At 39.7% G+C, this 17,294-nt stretch overlaps 1 protein-coding gene across 1 annotated transcript in view; it reads left to right on the top strand.

Moving 5' to 3' along the window:
- lrrc75a (leucine rich repeat containing 75A) overlaps positions 1-17,294 on the top strand; it is a 52,516-nt gene that overhangs the window by 9,966 nt on the left and 25,256 nt on the right. The window contains exons 2-3 of the mRNA XM_028570150.1: positions 1,116-1,244; positions 13,793-13,905. Of these exons, the coding sequence (XP_028425951.1) occupies positions 1,116-1,244; positions 13,793-13,905 (242 nt within the window). The remainder of the gene's footprint in view (positions 1-1,115; positions 1,245-13,792; positions 13,906-17,294) is intronic.

Below are 17,294 nucleotides of genomic sequence, written 5' to 3'. Positions count from 1 at the left end.
CCTTGCTGCAAATTAAATTTGCTGCCACTAGGGTGCGTCTAGATTTCTAGGCTAACAAAACACTTCATACATATAAAATATGCTCGGTGGACCAAAACGCTGGCAACAATTCTCACTCAGAAAGCAAACATCGTCACTCATAACACATTGACCTAAAAACACTAACAACAGAGCTTTATCTAAATTATGAACTTTTATCTTTTGAAGTTTGAATGTTTTTTCACATAAATCAGTATTTCATTATTGGATAAGCTTTCGCTTTGACTGTACTAAAGTTTATGTAACAATAATGAATCTGAACTTTGCTTCCATATCCTTTATGTTTTCTATGCCTGTGCATATAGTAATTTACTTGTAAAAAAATAAATAAAAAGTTGAACGTCTGAAAGAAAGAAATCCTGAAATTCCAGGGCTGCAATAATCATTACAAAAAACCATCAACAACATCAACATCACTGCTCAGTACTGTGAAGGTTCCTCCCCCTCTCCTGCATTTCAGTTCTCATCAACGTCACATTGTATGTCTTCTCTTTCACCTGAAATCAGCTGTTTGGAAAGATTATTACTTAATTTTATTGTAAATATTGTGCTAAGATGTTTTATATATTTCAATATGGTTACTGCCGAAATGCACAGAATTTGCCATCATTCTGCTTTGAATGTGTTTTGAACTGTTTTGAAAACAGTGTGTTAGCATTTGAACAATGTGATGCAGATAGAGTACATATTGTTTTATAGGTGGTGTATGAATGAAAAAAAAAAGAGTTCATGGATTTTGGTGAATGTTGTCATTGAATGCATTTTATGTGAAAGCAATGAAAACTGATGCACAGTTTGATCCACATAGACGCCTGTTTCGCTAACGTGATTTCATGTTAGCAATCTAAAAAAACTGTAATTTGTACTTTTTGCTTATAAAGCGGAAAAATGTAGTGTATGTATCCTTTCTTTCTTTTCGTTTTTGTTTTAATGTAAAGCCCATTGAGTTTTCCCATGTGTATGACATCTGGTATTTAAATAGATTGCCTTGTATGTGTGTTGCCTATGTAAGTACTGTATGTACAATTGCGTTAATGAGAATGTGATGGTCTTATTCAATGTTTTTCCGTGTGTAGGACCTGGGCATGGAGTCAACATCTCTGGATGACGTGTTGTACCGCTACGCCAGCTTCAGAAACCTGGTTGACCCCATCACGCATGACCTGATTATCAGCCTGGCACGATATGTCCACTGTCCCAAGACGGTAGGACACGTGCACACGCACGCATGCACGCACGCACGCACGCACGCACGCACGCACGCACGCACGCACGCACGCACGCACACACATAAAAATCACTCAGAGTGAAACTTACTTAGTAATTTGTGACGATTACAGTAAACATGTTTGTGCATGCTCTCACACACACACACACACACACACACACACACACACACACACACACACACACACACACACACACACACACACACACACACAAAGACTGTGATTAATTTCGTTTTGGCTATCAGCTGATCTCCTGACTCATTTTGTCTGACACTATTGGGTTACGGAAGTGCTCTAAGTGGTTGTGTGGCTCCTTGTGTTTGTTCATTTATGTAGTCCAGCATGTCATTGAGTGAGAGAGAGAGAGAGAAAGAGAGAGAAAGAGAGGGAAAGAAAGCGTGCCAGCAGCCATACTAGATGAATAATGTTGGGAGGAAGGAGAAGTGATGATGGAGATGAAGATAGGAATTAAAAGGCCTGATGTGTAGCATGGCGCATTGTGCTAAAACTCTGGGACCCCATCGCTGGCTACAATTTAATCTATTTCATGTAAAAAGTCATTTAGATCTGACAAACGGATATTATATTATTTTTAGACCTCTGGATGACATATTTCCTCCTGCTTAAATGATGCCAATACATTTCTGAGATGATAAAATAATTGTTGTCATCAGTGATGTGCGTCTATTACATTTTTCCCCTGACCACACCAAGACCTCATGTAACACCATCTTGCCTCCTTAAAGCGTGTTTTACAGTAACTGCAGCCCAGCTGGCGTGCGCATATGTGACGTCATGAAATCGCCATAACTATTTATACCCTTTGCTGGTGGTTGCGACCTTAGTTGCAGTCTTCTCCTGAACAGAGGTGGCACTAATGAGCAAAGGCTACCGACTTTGCTTTTTCTACGGACTAGAAGAAGAAGAAAAAGATAAACAACGGCAGAACTGGCAGCAGCATTGACGTCAATGCTTTGATTTGATTCAATGACCTACTTGGTCGGATCAAGCCTTTCATTCACCATAAAAGAGCTCATCTTAACCCAGTAAGTTTACAAGAGAGATTTGCAGTCACTCTGTGAGTCCTGGCATCCGGTTGCCCAGGAGCTCGTTCATGCGCGACCTCTGCTCGCGCGCCATAAATCCGGGTGCGCCGGCAAGATCTACGTCATTTTGACGTCACGATGGCGTGCGCCAGCTTGGCTGTGGCTACTGTAAAACGGCTTTAATTTGCTGTATTTCCTGTGAAAACAGGATGCTGGAGATAAAGGGGCCGTCAGTGGAAATTAAAGTTATGGTTCGGAGTAATTTTACCCTAGGGTCTTTTGCACCATGACCTCAATTCAAACACCCCCCAAGAAGCTTTTTTCACCTGGGTCTAAGATTGGGAGAGTTAGCGTAGAGTAGCGTAGAGTAGCGTTATCAGCGGAATAGCTTAGTGCAGGGGCTAATGGACCCACATTTGTATCTCGTAAGTTACCCCACTAATAATGCCCGAAATAATACCAAACTTCTACACTAGTACAAATAGGTTATGCACTCATAAAACGATGGATTGGAAAGTTTGTAAGTACACCAGAAGTTTATGAACACTTGCCTGCTGGCTTCTGCTCTCTGTTGCTTCTGCTGCTGCTGCTGCTACCTGCAGTTAGACGAGTGCTTAGGGCCGTCTACAAATTACTACACCGAAAAGAGATACAACAAAAATATTTATTAATTTAATGATTAAATAAGGTAATGTCTCTAAACTTACCTCAATTATTACTTGTCTCCTGCTAGTTATTCTACAGCTCTTACTTAAAAAAAAAAGTTAAATTAATAAATATTTTTGTTATGTCTCTTTTCGGTGTTGTAATTTGTAGACGTCCCTAAGCACTCGTCTAACTGCAGGTAACAGCAGCAGCAGCTAGCAGAAGACAACAGGCAAGTGTTCATAAACTTCTGGTGTACTTACAAACTTTCCAATCCATCGTTTTATGAATGCATAACCTATTTGTACTAGTGTAGAAGTTTGGTATCATTTCGGGCATTATTAGTATCATTACGAGATACAAACGTGGGTCCATTAGCTCCTGCACTAAGCTATTCAGCTGATAACGCTACTCTACGCTAACTCTCCCAATGTTCGACCCAGCTGAAAAAAGCTTCTGGGGGGGTGTTTGGCTCGAGGTCATGGTGCAAAGGACCCTAGGGTGAAATTACTCCGAACCATCACTTTAAAGTTATTTTGCATATATACACAAAACCAAGTCTTGAAATGAAAATATATATTCTAAGTGCTAATTTTATCAAAGAAAACGTTTTATCGATTTATCTTTTGTTAATATTTAAAGTTATTTGTTAACTTTTAAAGGTGCACTATGAGTTCCTGCATGGTCACTTCTGTTGATGTTCCAAGTAAATTCAAAACAAAACAAAGCAAGCTCGGCCCTCCCCCCATGTTTCCGTAACTGTCATGACTAAAGGCCATTTTAAAGTCATGCGTAAAATCGACGGCGTAGCCCCGCAGACCCCTCGGCGTCTATGCCGGACCCTACACCGTAGCCTGACGCGCACCTCTCGAACAATTTAACTACACGTCGCAGCAACGCACGTCGCTCGGCTGTGGCTTGGTAGCATTGCATTACCCCGCTCATTTCCTGGTTCTACTTCTCCATAAACAACATGAAATCAAGGAGAGGGTTAACCTTTCCTGCTACAGATTTCCCTCCTTGGTCAGAAAACACAGGGGAGACACTTTGTTTTGCACAGAAACCATGCAGGAACTCATAGTGCACCTTTAATGAAAAATCAACAAAATTGATAAATAAATGAATAATCCATTAAATATACCAAAAATATATATTTTTATATATAAAAATAAATGTAGGCATCAATTAATTGAATTTGTTTTACCTAAATAGATATTATTTTTTTTAATGGCATTTTAAAATGTATTTATCGAGTCATTTATTTATTTAATTTTGGCAGCTTCCATCCTCCATAGTATCCAGCTTCTGAATAGTGAAATGAGACTAAAGGTTTCACTTAGGAAAACTACATTAACATGTATTCGGCTATTGTTGCTATTGTTATTTTTATATTTAATTTCCAGAAAATGTTGTATTAACTGAAAAATAAACCACATTTGTGTTGTGAGTCCCAGAATGCATCGTTTTTATCTTAAGAAAATGCCCTTTAAGGATTTACAAGCCACATTCTGCAAGAAACCCCTCACACTGGAGCTGCAGATTCAAGATATTGGCTAGGGTTGTGTGTACAGTTCATGATAGGTGAACAGAAAGAGGCTGAGAAGAGCAGAGCAGGAATGATAGAAACACAAGAGAGGGTGTTGTTATGTTCGGAGAGAAAAGCAATAAGAGAGAGGAAGCATAGAAGGTGACAGCGAGGTGTTTGATTTTCCTCATTCTGCTTCTTCCCCCTGTCTGACACGTTTGATTGCTATTGTCTTTTACTTTCCTTATTTAATGTTTAATGAAATGTTAATGCAGCATCTCTGAATTTCATACCTCTTTTTCCAAAATCAAATGTACAAATCATCTTGTATGAATATTTTCTCATCTCAGTCATGCTGTTACAGTCTGTACTGATTGGGTTGTTAATGTGCAAATGAAAAAATCAGCAAACATAACCATTGCAAAAAACAATGTGACAGAATGCGTACCATGACTTTAAATTGATGTCCTCTTTCAGTCTCATACGTACCAGTCGGTACTCCAGAAAACAGAATTGATTGAATGAACTTTACCCAGCTCAGAGCCTAATGAATCTGTCTGATTAATATGAGCATGGCTAAATTGCTGGAGGATAACACCTCTCCACTATTAAACAAATGGACTGAAAACCTCTTTAGTCAAGAAAAGGGATAGAGTGAGGTAGTAATTATTGGGGTGCATAAATAGAAATATAGTTACATATCATTCATACATTACATCAGTGTTAATCCTCTCTATATTGCATTTATTGATCATTTAGGAAGATAAAAGGAGCAAGGAGACACTGAAGCAAAAAGAGAATCCGTCATTACCAAAGCATCACTAAAAAAAGTAATGATATGCCACAAAAGACAGCAAAATGTTATGTATTTCAATATCTAATCACAGATGTTTTATCCAAAGTATGAAGTAATTTTTGTTTGGTCGCAGTATTACACATCATACATTATACATAAAACACTACAGTTCATTCTTGGATAATGCTGCTGCTATCAATAATAAAAGACACTCATGCACACTTGTAATTAGATTGTAGTCAATCCAGAGTGAGTTCTTGTCATAGAGGGGGGGTATTAATGGATTCTGCAGTAAATATGAAATCAATCAAATTGCATCATATCCATGATCCAATTAAATGCAAATAACTGTTGTTTGATTAAAGGTCAATATTTGGAATTAATTTCCTTGACATGTTATATTCTACTTTCATATAATATCACACTGTTATAATGTAGAAAGAGAATAGAGGATGACATGGACACAATATTGTCCAAGGGGGTGTCTCTAGACAGATGGCTAAGAAAAGATGCAGGCATGGACAGCATTGTAAAAGGTGTTGTTTACCTTGATGATGTGTTGGAGGTTCGTTGGTTTGCATAAACTGCAGAAAGAACCTGCAGGTCAATATCTAACCAGCTCTCTGTTGCTATTTCTTCTTTTATTCATCCTCCCTGCAATATTTAACACTGACCCACTGAGATAACAGGGCCACATTAGTGGGGTTTCCATCAATGTATTCTTATGATTTTTATGCGCATTTTGAAGTATCGCATTAGAAAATGTTGATGGAAACGGCAAAATTCAGAAAAACAGACAAAACAAACGTTAATGCGCAAAATGGGAGATAGAAACAGCTTAGCCGTATAAGTTGTGACATAGCATGACGTAACATGTAGCTCACATGACTATAGTCCTAGTATCCATTGGATGGGGGAAGGAGCGGGATATGGGTCCCATCCAGTTTGCCGTACACCTCTGGCACAAGGTGTGTAGTGGAGTCAGCCTCAGCCACGTCGGGTAAATTGACGAATTGGTTCAACAACTTGAATCGTATGGCCCTGCACACTGTGTAAACACAGCGGTGAACGGTTGTCTCGCCGACACCAAATGTCTCTTCCACAACTCTGTGTTCTGCACAGGTGGCCAACTTGTACAATGCTACCTCTCTCCATTTAGCCAAAGAACTTCGCTTCTTTAGAACGCTTTGATTCAGCAAGCTGGTTTGAAATCTACAACCATGTGCAACGTCAACTTGTGACAAAACTACGCTTTGCGTAGTCTAGTTTATTCGCTCTAAACCGGTTGATGGAAACACTACTAATTCGCATTTTCTTTTTTTTTCTTTTTTGCATCATTTTAAAAGTTCGCTTAAAATTCGCTCAACAATTAGATGGAAACATGTCTATTGTCCATGTCCTGTTGTGTAGCGACATTTAAATGAACAAATGCAGTCAGCAATTTGCCTTTATTTTGAAAGTGACACCTGGCCACTGTATTTTCACTTACCAGGAGTATTTTTTTTATTCATTTGTAACATTTCATTAGTTTTTTTTCTTTTCCTGGCAGAAATGGACTTTCAGAGAAGTCAAAATGCCAGCAACACTTGTTGATTTAAGAACTTATTGTGAGAAATACTTTTCGGGTTGTGGCCTTCATCAGGGGAACTGGCAACCAAATCTTGTGCTGTGTCTGACATCACTCATTCACTTATTCGCTACTCCCTATATAACACACTCGTCATTTACTCTATAGTAAATGGTAAATTGAGATTTGTGAATCATTGTCATTTTGAGTCCGCACACAACAGTGATTTTTGCATCTATAAAATGCAACGTATTGCATCATGGGATTGCTAGCAGAAAGTAGTGTACATGCCATGGACACTGTTACATTGTGCACTATGTAATGCAAAAACTCCACCCTCTAAGTTCGGGCAGTAATAAGGCTCATTCAAGATGAACTGCATGCAAAACATGTGGTTTGTACAGAATAAGCCTTTAAATCAGACAAATAGCTGTTAAAATCCCTTCAATTCAATAAAAAGTTTATATAAAACGTCATCATGTTGAGTCGATTCTGAACCAATCTGCTGTTAGATCAGCTGAGAAGCCGGCGTTTCCCAGCATGCCCTGGGTCCGCCTGGGTCTTGCAGTCGGTGAAAAGCAACTTACGCTGCCTGCGTCTCAGAACTCCGGCCGCCTGGATCTAGTGAGGTTATCATTCCACATGTGCATGACGTCAGAGCAAGTCGGACACAAATCTAACCGGCATGCAGCAACGGGCGGCGATCGCCGGTGAACGATTCTGCGCAGACCTGGCTCACCTTGAACGAGCCTATTAGTTAGTCACTACAACAGTAGTCAATAGGGGGTGATTTCACAGCTGCTTCACAATAAAAGCCTGTCTGTGGTTCAATATGTATGTAGTATGTGAAACTGCAGAAGAAATAAATTTCCATTAGTAGTTTGGAAATACAGCTCTAATAAAGCTGCATGGGAGCAATCAGTAAAATCTAAAGGCTTCTATCTGTTATTTGAAAGTAAGAACAGGAATCTAGAGGTGTAACAAAACTGTAAACCCCGGAAACCCTTACAGTACATTACAAAGGAGATACTAAAGCACTAAAAACCTTTCACTGACTTTCTTTCTCTCTGGTTGCCTGCATGACCACACCGGTTAAAGCAATCAGTTTCATCTCGTGACACTGCTCAGTTTGGGTAGAGACCATCAGTGTTTGGGTGGGTCAGTGATATCACCGGATGTGAGGCTAAAGGGGAAATGAATATGATTACGACACAGGTAAAATATGCTGTGTCTGGCCCAGAGCAAAGGACAAAGGCCAACCCAGAGCTTTTGGAAAATAATCAGAATTTCAGTTCAACACATCCTGTTAACTCACTAATTCACACTCTGCTAGAAGAAAAATGCTCACACGCACAGTTGCTCCATCCTGTACCCCTTTTTACAAAAAAACACGCTCACACTGGTACACACACACACGCACACACACACACACACACACTTCTCTGTCTTACACATGCACACAGTGAAAGGGTTAGGGTTGAAAGGTCTATTCATTGCAGTGTGACTCCAGCTAAAAGCAGGGTGTCTTGTAAATCTACACTTACAGCAGCTGAAAACTTTGCGGCTTTGTCACTGCTGCTGCTGTGTGTGTTATGTTCTCTTTTCTCCTTCTTTCACCTCTTTATTCTTCCCATTTCACACCTCGTCTGTCTCCTCTCTGCAGTTTTTGAGTCATCTCGGCTTCTCACTGATCTTCTGTGTTCCATTCATGCGTGTGAATCCTTCTGCTCATTGCTCAGCTTTCCTTGGCTCAAACAACTGTGTCTGTATGTATTGGACCATGACTGACACTGACCGTTCACTATTACATGTCAATTATCAGCCAATCAGCACTGAGCCCACCACGTGATTCATCACAGTTAAGGTCATGTGGCTGAAATGCTTTGGTCCCAGTGTAGGGTTGGGCATCGTTTTGATTTAAACAATTCTAATTCCAATTTCCGATTCTTCCTTTTGATTGCGGTTCTTATGGATTCTTGATTCCGATTATTTGACGGATGTAGTTGAAACTGGTCACATGCTTATTTCACAGATAAAAGGAAACTTTTATTTTGATTCAGTGGTGGTTTACAGTTTTTACCTGACTTTTTCAACGTAAAATAAAGCCATACTTTAGAGTGCCACTTACTGTGCGCCGTGGCTGCAACACAACAAGCGCCTGGAAGCATGGTGGCCGCTTTGGAAACCAAAACTTGCGTGTGTTAAATTTGGAACCGATGATTGGATTCAAAACCAGATTTTCCAAACGATTCCAAGTTGGAACGGGTTCTAGATGCCCAGTCCTATCCCAGGGTTGACTTTACCAGTGTCGGCTCCTATCCCAGGGTTGACTTTACCAGTGTCGGCTCCTGTTCCAGGGTTGAATTTACCAGTGTCTGCTCCTATCCCAGGGTTGACTTTACCAGTGTCGGCTCCTGTTCCAGGGTTGAATTTACCAGTGTCGGCTCCTATTCCAGGGTTGACTTTACCAGTGTCGGCTCCTGTTCCAGGGTTGAATTTACCAGTGTCGGCTCCTGTTCCAGGGTTGAATTTACCAGTGTCGGCTCCTATTCCAAGGTTGAATTTACCAGTGTTGGCTCCTATTCCAGGGTTGACTTTACCAGTGTCGGCTCCTATTCCAGGGTTGACTTTACCAGTGTCGGCTCCTATTCCAGGGTTGACTTTACCAGTGTCGGCTCAGTGCCTGTCCATGTTGAGGTCTCAGTGGTGGATGGTGTGTAAGATGTCAGAGTTTGCTTTCTGTCTTTACCTTGCAATTAACATTTTACTTTTTATTAACTGTAACCACTTCTCTTCTTATACCATACTTTAGTAGCCACGTGCAGATAGTATTTAAAGTGAGATTTTTTTTAAATATAAACAAAAGAAAAAGGTATTTGATTGTAAAATTTGGATTTTTGCAGACATTCTTGTCTGGTGAAAGAACGGAGTCCCCCAGGGTTCATACACTAATGTAGGAAAAACATAATATGGAATCTATGCAAGTTGATTAATAAGCAAAGGGCATGGATTGCTAAACTATGGCCGGGGAATTAACTTCATGACCTCAGCCTAGACGGGCGTAAGCAGTAAGGGTGGCGCGATCTGTCAGCAGCTAATGTTAGAATGTTTTTTCTACCATACCATGTTATCCACACAAAAGGGTTCCCAGTGTGCCAAGTCAATTAAAGATGAATAGCTTTTTTTTCATGCTTTTGACTGGCCAATATGAATTTAGGGTAAGGGTTATATCACCACCTGTTGGTTTGGCATGCCCTTGACTGCGCTTCAATTGTGTTTTTGTTTCATTCGGACAGAGATTTTTTTTTAACAGTGCTTGTGTGGACAGGATTCTTTTTTTAGATCGAAGAAAGGAAAATCCCCATTTAAAAAAAAAAATAAATACCTGTGTTTGTGTGGACTAGTAGGCCTCAGTTTTTAAGTTAATACAGAATCTTTTATTTGTATTTATTGTTGTTTGTCTAAAAGTATTGAGTGCAACAAACACTGAAATAGCTTTTCACGCCCTGTGTAACTTTCAGTTAAAGGTAACTCCCACCCGACCCCAAACCCCCCAAAACACAGACGACATCAGTGTCATCAGGGATATCTATGCCCCTGTAAAGCACATAAAGTGATTCCTTCCTGAGATCTGAGATCCAGCCATGATTATGAGTCCGCTGTCTGCCAGGTATTCCCCTGCACCTCCTGACCGCAGAAACGAGAGCAATGAGATTGAATAATCCCAACAATTCATCTGCAGAATGGAGGAACAGTTTTCCAGTAATTTACCAGAACATTCAAGGCATGCAGTGAAAAATAGGACAAGTAATGGTTCCATTTGTACTGTGCAAGATAATATTATCAGCAGGCAGACCTGAGGGAAAGGAACCGAGATGAATCAGACGGATAAATAAGACAGAGGGATGGAGACAGTCATCAGTTCTCTGGAGACTGGAAAGATTCATAGATGTGTTCTGTATCAATAATATAACGAGAGAGGGAGGAAGGCAGGACAACAGAGGAAGAAGGAGAGAATAAAAGACAAACAAAGGGCAGGAAGAGCTAGGGACATTGAAAGAGAAAAAAAGGAAGGGGATGAGACAAGAGTGAGAGCTGGATGCAGTGAAATGTAGAAAAGGCCACAGTGAAGCCATGAGGCTCCAACCAGATGCTACAGCTGCTGTTTTCATCGACCCGAGCGCTCTCTTAATTCACTTCAACACAATTCAATTTATGAAGCTTTATTGACATTATGAGACCTGTCTTACTGGATATTACCAGCAGCGTCGGTACAAAACACATCAGTACATCTCAATTACGACTACAGGGATACGATTTAGGTCTAGATTGTTTGTCTAAAAAATAAAATATTGTTAAAATACCAGTTGTTGGTTAGATATGAAATTGACCTTTAAAATGTGCGTATATATATATATATATATATAATGTAGCATACAGTTTACATATATTATATCTCTGTCTGATGAAAACCTTAGAATGTTCATGTTTCTGCAATGACAACATTGTATTTTTAGCTTGACATTCATGCATATTTAAGTTTATCCACTGTTTCTAAAAGGTCTTCATCAGACCAGTAGTTAACAAGACTTTTACAACCCTTAGAGGAAAACTGGAACTGGGAAACAGCAGAAAGGTATTATCGGATTACAGGAAATGACATCAGAATACAAAACCAAATTCACCAAGTACATGTAAACAAGGACTTTGTTTTATTGCCAGTGTCAGGGAGAAAAAAGATGAATCAACCTAAGATAAGAATGGAAAATGTGTAATAAAAAGTGAATATGTATGAACATTATATGATAATATAAAGAAAAAAAGCATAACTTTCCCCATATTCTAGTGTAGACATTTAATCTGGCAAACCGTTTATATTATATATCTTTTCAAATGCTGCCACTCTAGTCATCTCACAAACCCAAGAATCTGTCTGGCTATCATTAAACTAGTTTAGACTCAGCTTCTTATGTGTTTATCCATCTCGCTTAGGATTGACCCATCTCCCATGTTTTCTATTTTCAATGCAACTTTGTTAAACCTCTATTGCATGAATTATTTTTTAAACATGGTAAAAATGTTTTGATGTGTTTTTATGATTCCAAGTTAGTCCACTCCAGGTTAGCTAAGGCTGTGGTTGGATGGGATGAAAAACATTTTGGACAGGGGGTAGACTGCTCCAGGAGCGGTTTGACTCCTATGTTGACTAGTGCAGGTGGCTGTTTCGTGAGGTTAGTTGATGTAGAAAATGCAGGGATTTGTTTTTAATTCCAATTTTTTATAGGATAATACCCCCAGATCCCCCGTCAATTGTGTATCTTTCCAAGTTTGCTCTCCAATTTGAAAACATTTTAAAAAAATGCCCATATAACAAGAAAAAGCAGAGCTGAGTACTGACACAAGATGAGTGAGAATATGAAAAATTCTGAAAATGAGTTATTTCACTATGAATGTAAAAATGTGAATTTAAACAATAAATACAATGTGTCCTCAACTTTTTTGCAACGTCTGAACACACAGACACATTTACAAGAACATCTTCACAGTTTCTAGACGGGAATCATTATCGCCTCATTTAATAAAAATAATAAAAAAGAGAAATTCATTTGGAATCATCATTCTCCCTCTGGGTATCAATTCATCCACTTTCTGTCTGCTAGAAAATAGTTTTTCTGCTTTATGATCCAACATCTGCCCCTTTAGTATTTTACCAAGCAAAACATACCAATTCTCCCAAACACTCTGGCATGAACAACAATGTGGTACCTCACAGTTTAGCGAACTGAATGTCTTTGTTGATATCACTTCTTCCCCTCACCATCTGTTTAAGACTGGATACTGAGGACCTGCGAACCTGACTCACCACCTGAATAAATGCATTTCAATATGGACGCAACACACACACACACACACACACACACACACACACACACACACACACACACATGCAATTATGGTACAGTGGAGAATTGTGGTGATATTAAGGCAGTTGGAGTGGAGTTGAAGCAGTGCATCATTATCTCAATAACTGTTCCCTACATGATAAAAACTCAGAAAGGTTAATTACATTAAGTAGTAACTTGAGATGTCAGACATTTATGATTCATCATTATTTTGGTCACAACCAACACATGTAGTGACTGTAATTTACATGTCAGTCATCTAAGGTTCTGAGGGGAATCATCACATTGTGAGAAAGTTCTGTACATGCTTGCTTTGTACGTACAATTTTTTAATCATGTTTAAGTGCACTAATGGGAGCATAAACATACAATTCAGACTCTTAATGGTACAAGGTGACTACTAGGTCGCAAATGGGGAGCGATTATTTACACAATCAATGCAGCATGTAGCGTTGAATTCCCCAGCTTCACTGTGTGTGTGTGTGTGTGTGCGTGTGTGCGTGTGTGCGTGTGTGCGTGTGTGTTTCCTGTCAAAACATCACGTTGACAGAAGGTGTGTTTGCTAATTCTTTGCTCCAGTGGTCCTCTTTAATGATATCTTTGTGTCTTTCTCCTGTCTGTTGCTGCTGTAACACTTCACTGCTCTGTCTTGTTCTGTCATGATGTCGTGTCCAACATGACATTTCCCCTCCCTTACCCTCAAACTCTGTTTACTGTAAAGCCTGTGACTGACAATGTCAAAACCATATGTTACATATAAAAAATACATACCTGTCACTTATTTATGTTTTAAAATAAGTAATACGTATGGATTACTTGTTACTCATTTCCACAACAGTGATTTTACAAGAACATATCTGAATAAGGGATGACTGATGCATGATTTATCCTAGACAATCTATCAAGATATTACAGGTCCATTATTGATCATGTCAATTTGAGATTGGGGTGTTATTTGATATTAGATTTATGCTACAAACAAACAAAACAAAAATCAAAATTGAGCTGATGGTTTGTGTGTCTCTATCTCTGTGTCCAATAGGAGGGTGACTCTCTGGGGGCGATGGAGAAGGTTTGTCGTCAGCTGACCTACCATCTCAGCCCCCACTCCCAGTGGAGGAGACAGGGCCTGCTGAAGAGGAAACCTCAGTCCTGGTGAGTCTGTGTATGTGTGTGTGTGTGCGTGTGTGTGTGTGTGTGTGTGTGTGTGTGTGTGTGTGTGTGTGTGTGTGTGTGTGTGTGTGTGTGTGTGTGTGTGTGTGTGTGTGTGTGTGTGTGTGTGTGTGTGTGTGTGTGTGTGTGTGTGTGTGTGTGTGTGTGTGTGTGTGTGTGTGTTATTATTGAACATAACGTAGCGGCCATACTGTGGAATTGCAACTCCCCGTCTGTCACATGATTTTTTTTCTTACCCAAAAATACTTTTCCCTTAGGCTGACACGGTGAAAAAAACATCTGCAAATTAGTTCATACATTTTTGGAGCGTCACACCTCTACTGTGAAATGACTCGTTTCGCTATCAGAATTTGATCCATCCGGTTCTATAACCTTTTTTAAATATTTCAAATAATTTTTTATAATCATTGCATTCAAGTTAGCGCATAAGTGGAAGTAGCCGTCTTGGCCAGTAGAAGTCTGTAGTGCGCCTGCTCTATGGGCCGCACGGTGCCGATCATCCTGGTAATTTCATATAAGGTTTTGGCTCCATAAAGGCTTCATGCGCCACTGAGCAACTCTTATAGGAATAAACTGGGTAAAACACTTATCCGGTAATAATACTATGGTACGTACGTCTCTTCTTTTTTTGTTAACATCTCAGTGAGTCATCAATGTGTCATCATCTGCTGCCCCTTTGGGTGCCATGGAAAAATCCACTGATGTCTCCGTCTCTTATTTTCTCAGCATCTCATTGACACAGTTGGAGGTGAAATCAGCTCCTTCTGTGTCACCATCAGTGCCTCTCTTTGCCTTTTTGTTTCCCTCTAACTGACAAATAGTTCTCATCTTTCTGCATACGTTGTTTTATAAAATAAAAAAATTCTTTGCATTATGTTGTTTGGGTTTCAGTGTGACTTTCAGTACCAATCACATAGATAAATGTTGCTCGATGAGTAGACATTTGAGGTTTTGTCTGTATGTGAGCTGTGGCTGTAATTTTTATTCACTTTGCACTTTCTCTCCTGTCTTCTTCTTTGCACCTTCATTATGTACTGTAGAAACCTCATTTTAAAAGGAATGCAGCCAAATCTAATGGATGATTTGGATGGATTTGATACAGTTTATACAGCAGTATTACACAACATGCACATCAGTTATGAAAAGCATCTGTAAACTAATCCACATGATTCTCCAGCTCTGTAAAGTACAGCCAGGAAAGAATTATGTTCAGACTACAGAAAGATGTTCTCAATGTAAATGTGTGTGCAAAACACTGCGTTCAACTTCCAGTTGCAATAAAGCAGTATAATTGAAAGCATCTGCCTCCTTAGGAAATTATTTGTTGTTACCTTTAGGGGAATTAATTGAAGAGTAAATCCATCAGATTTTCACATTAGTGTGTTTACAGGTGTCGGGGAGTATTACTCCATAATGGGAAAATAATTATTTAAACCTGTAATTGTCTCCAGAGGGAGATTTATGAAGTCTGATGAATTTCCTCAAGTGATGTCACTTGAGTCAGCGTCGGTTGGGGCTGAAGACAACAAGTTTGAAAATGAAAAATATCTGAGGGTGTTAAGTTAGAAAGAAGAGGTGTTATCCAACATCTGTAGCCCGCTCCTCATCTCTGCTTGAGGCTAGAGGCCTCTAGGCTACATTTTCAGCGTGTAACGTTAGCTTGCTAGCTCAGAGGTTGTTGTTGTTGTTTTCCCTAGCAAAGGGATTTTGGCATACAGATGACAGCACGGGAGGCTTATCCTGGCAATGTACTTCCGTTGATACATACTAGAAAGAATGAGACATTTGGAGTGATTTTTACCTGCTATGATGTTATGTATACAATAGTCTATATCCGCGTCGTTCCACTTCTGGGATTGCTCCGTTGCCACCAGAAATTCCGCTGGATGTCACTCTTTTCGTCCAGATATCCGTTCCCTTCTGCTTTCTTTGTGTTGGAATTTTAAACTCCGGTCTGTCCAATCTGAGTTTTCTTTTGCACGACTAAAACAACTTTTGAACGTACACGTTCCACCAAAAAAGTTCCTTCCCAACGCTATTTTTCAGCAGCACTGCGGCTCTGCCCGGTGTTTAGCGCCGCCCATGGCGATTGTGATTGGTTTAAAGAAATGCCGATAAACCAGAGCACGTTTTTCTTCCATCCTGGAATGCTTTGTGTATTAGCCAGACCTTCCTCCGCAGCACTGTATACAATAACTTACAATAACTTAGTATCAAACTTTTTGTCTGATACTGTATGTGGGGATAATTCAAATTTGAGTTAATAAAATTTACAAATGTAAACTTGGTCATCAAGTTGGACTTAACAATACATTTTGATAGGGTGTTAAATGAAAAAAAGCTCCTTTAAATACATTTACCATATCAGTAACAACAATGTAAATAGTTACCATATAAGCACACTTTGGATACCTAATCACCATATTAAGTTGTACTCTAAAGGGCTGAAAAGACTTCTTCTATTCCCTTGACTTGCCTTCACTGTAAACCTGATTACTGTGTGATTCTGCACAACCTAAACCTATAAAATGCGTCCTGATGGGAACAGATGGTAGAAAACTGACATTGTAGCAGCACACATTTGGAGAGAGGAGTCCCACTGCTGTGTAAATGGAGGATCGGTAGAAAATTAAAATATCTCCTCCTCAGCGGTTAGCATGAACACCAGGTGTCATCTCCTCTACAAAACAGTTTGCAGACGAATGCTTGAGTGTAGAGGGGGGGAAATGACAATTCTATAAGGGCCAAAAGATTGGATCCCTGCTGAGTGTGTTTGGGTGTGTGTCATTGCCTTCACAGTCAACAAAAATGATAGATTGCTTTTGTTTTATCAAATAGCAAGCTCTAAAAATTGCTGTTAAAGCAGGGTCTCACCTATAATAGAATTTAACGATAGCTGGAGATGAAAATGGAAATGAATAATTGTAATTATCTTTAGTAATTCTGGACTGGTGGATGAGATTTAATCAACGCAGTGCTGCAGTCGGCACATCAGGCTGTCATCAACTCCAGTCAGAGTGATCAGTCGCAGGGCAACAGATGAGATTGAAACATCTTTTTGCATGGAACACACGTTATTAATGTCCTACACACACACACACACACACACACACACACACACGCCTCTCCCGGAGCCAACAAAAAGGATGAAAAAAAGTTGAGAAACCGTTTTCAGACATCATCCACTGACAGCTCGCTCAGTTGTCTGTGACAGTTTTGTGGCCCCTTGCAATCACAAGTGTGGTTATGCTTTTTGAACACGCTTACTTTTGAGTGTCATGAAGCCAGGGGGAGCTGCACAAAATTGGATACATTGCCTCAAGTGATGTCACTTTAGTCAGCGTCGGTTGGGGCTGAAGTTTGTAAATGAA

The sequence above is a fragment of the Perca flavescens genome, chromosome 3 (genome assembly GCF_004354835.1).
Source record: "Perca flavescens isolate YP-PL-M2 chromosome 3, PFLA_1.0, whole genome shotgun sequence".
Classification (NCBI taxonomy): domain Eukaryota; kingdom Metazoa; phylum Chordata; class Actinopteri; order Perciformes; family Percidae; genus Perca; species Perca flavescens.
Note: the sequence above shows the minus strand (reverse complement) of the source record. Positions and strands in the feature narration are given on the sequence as shown.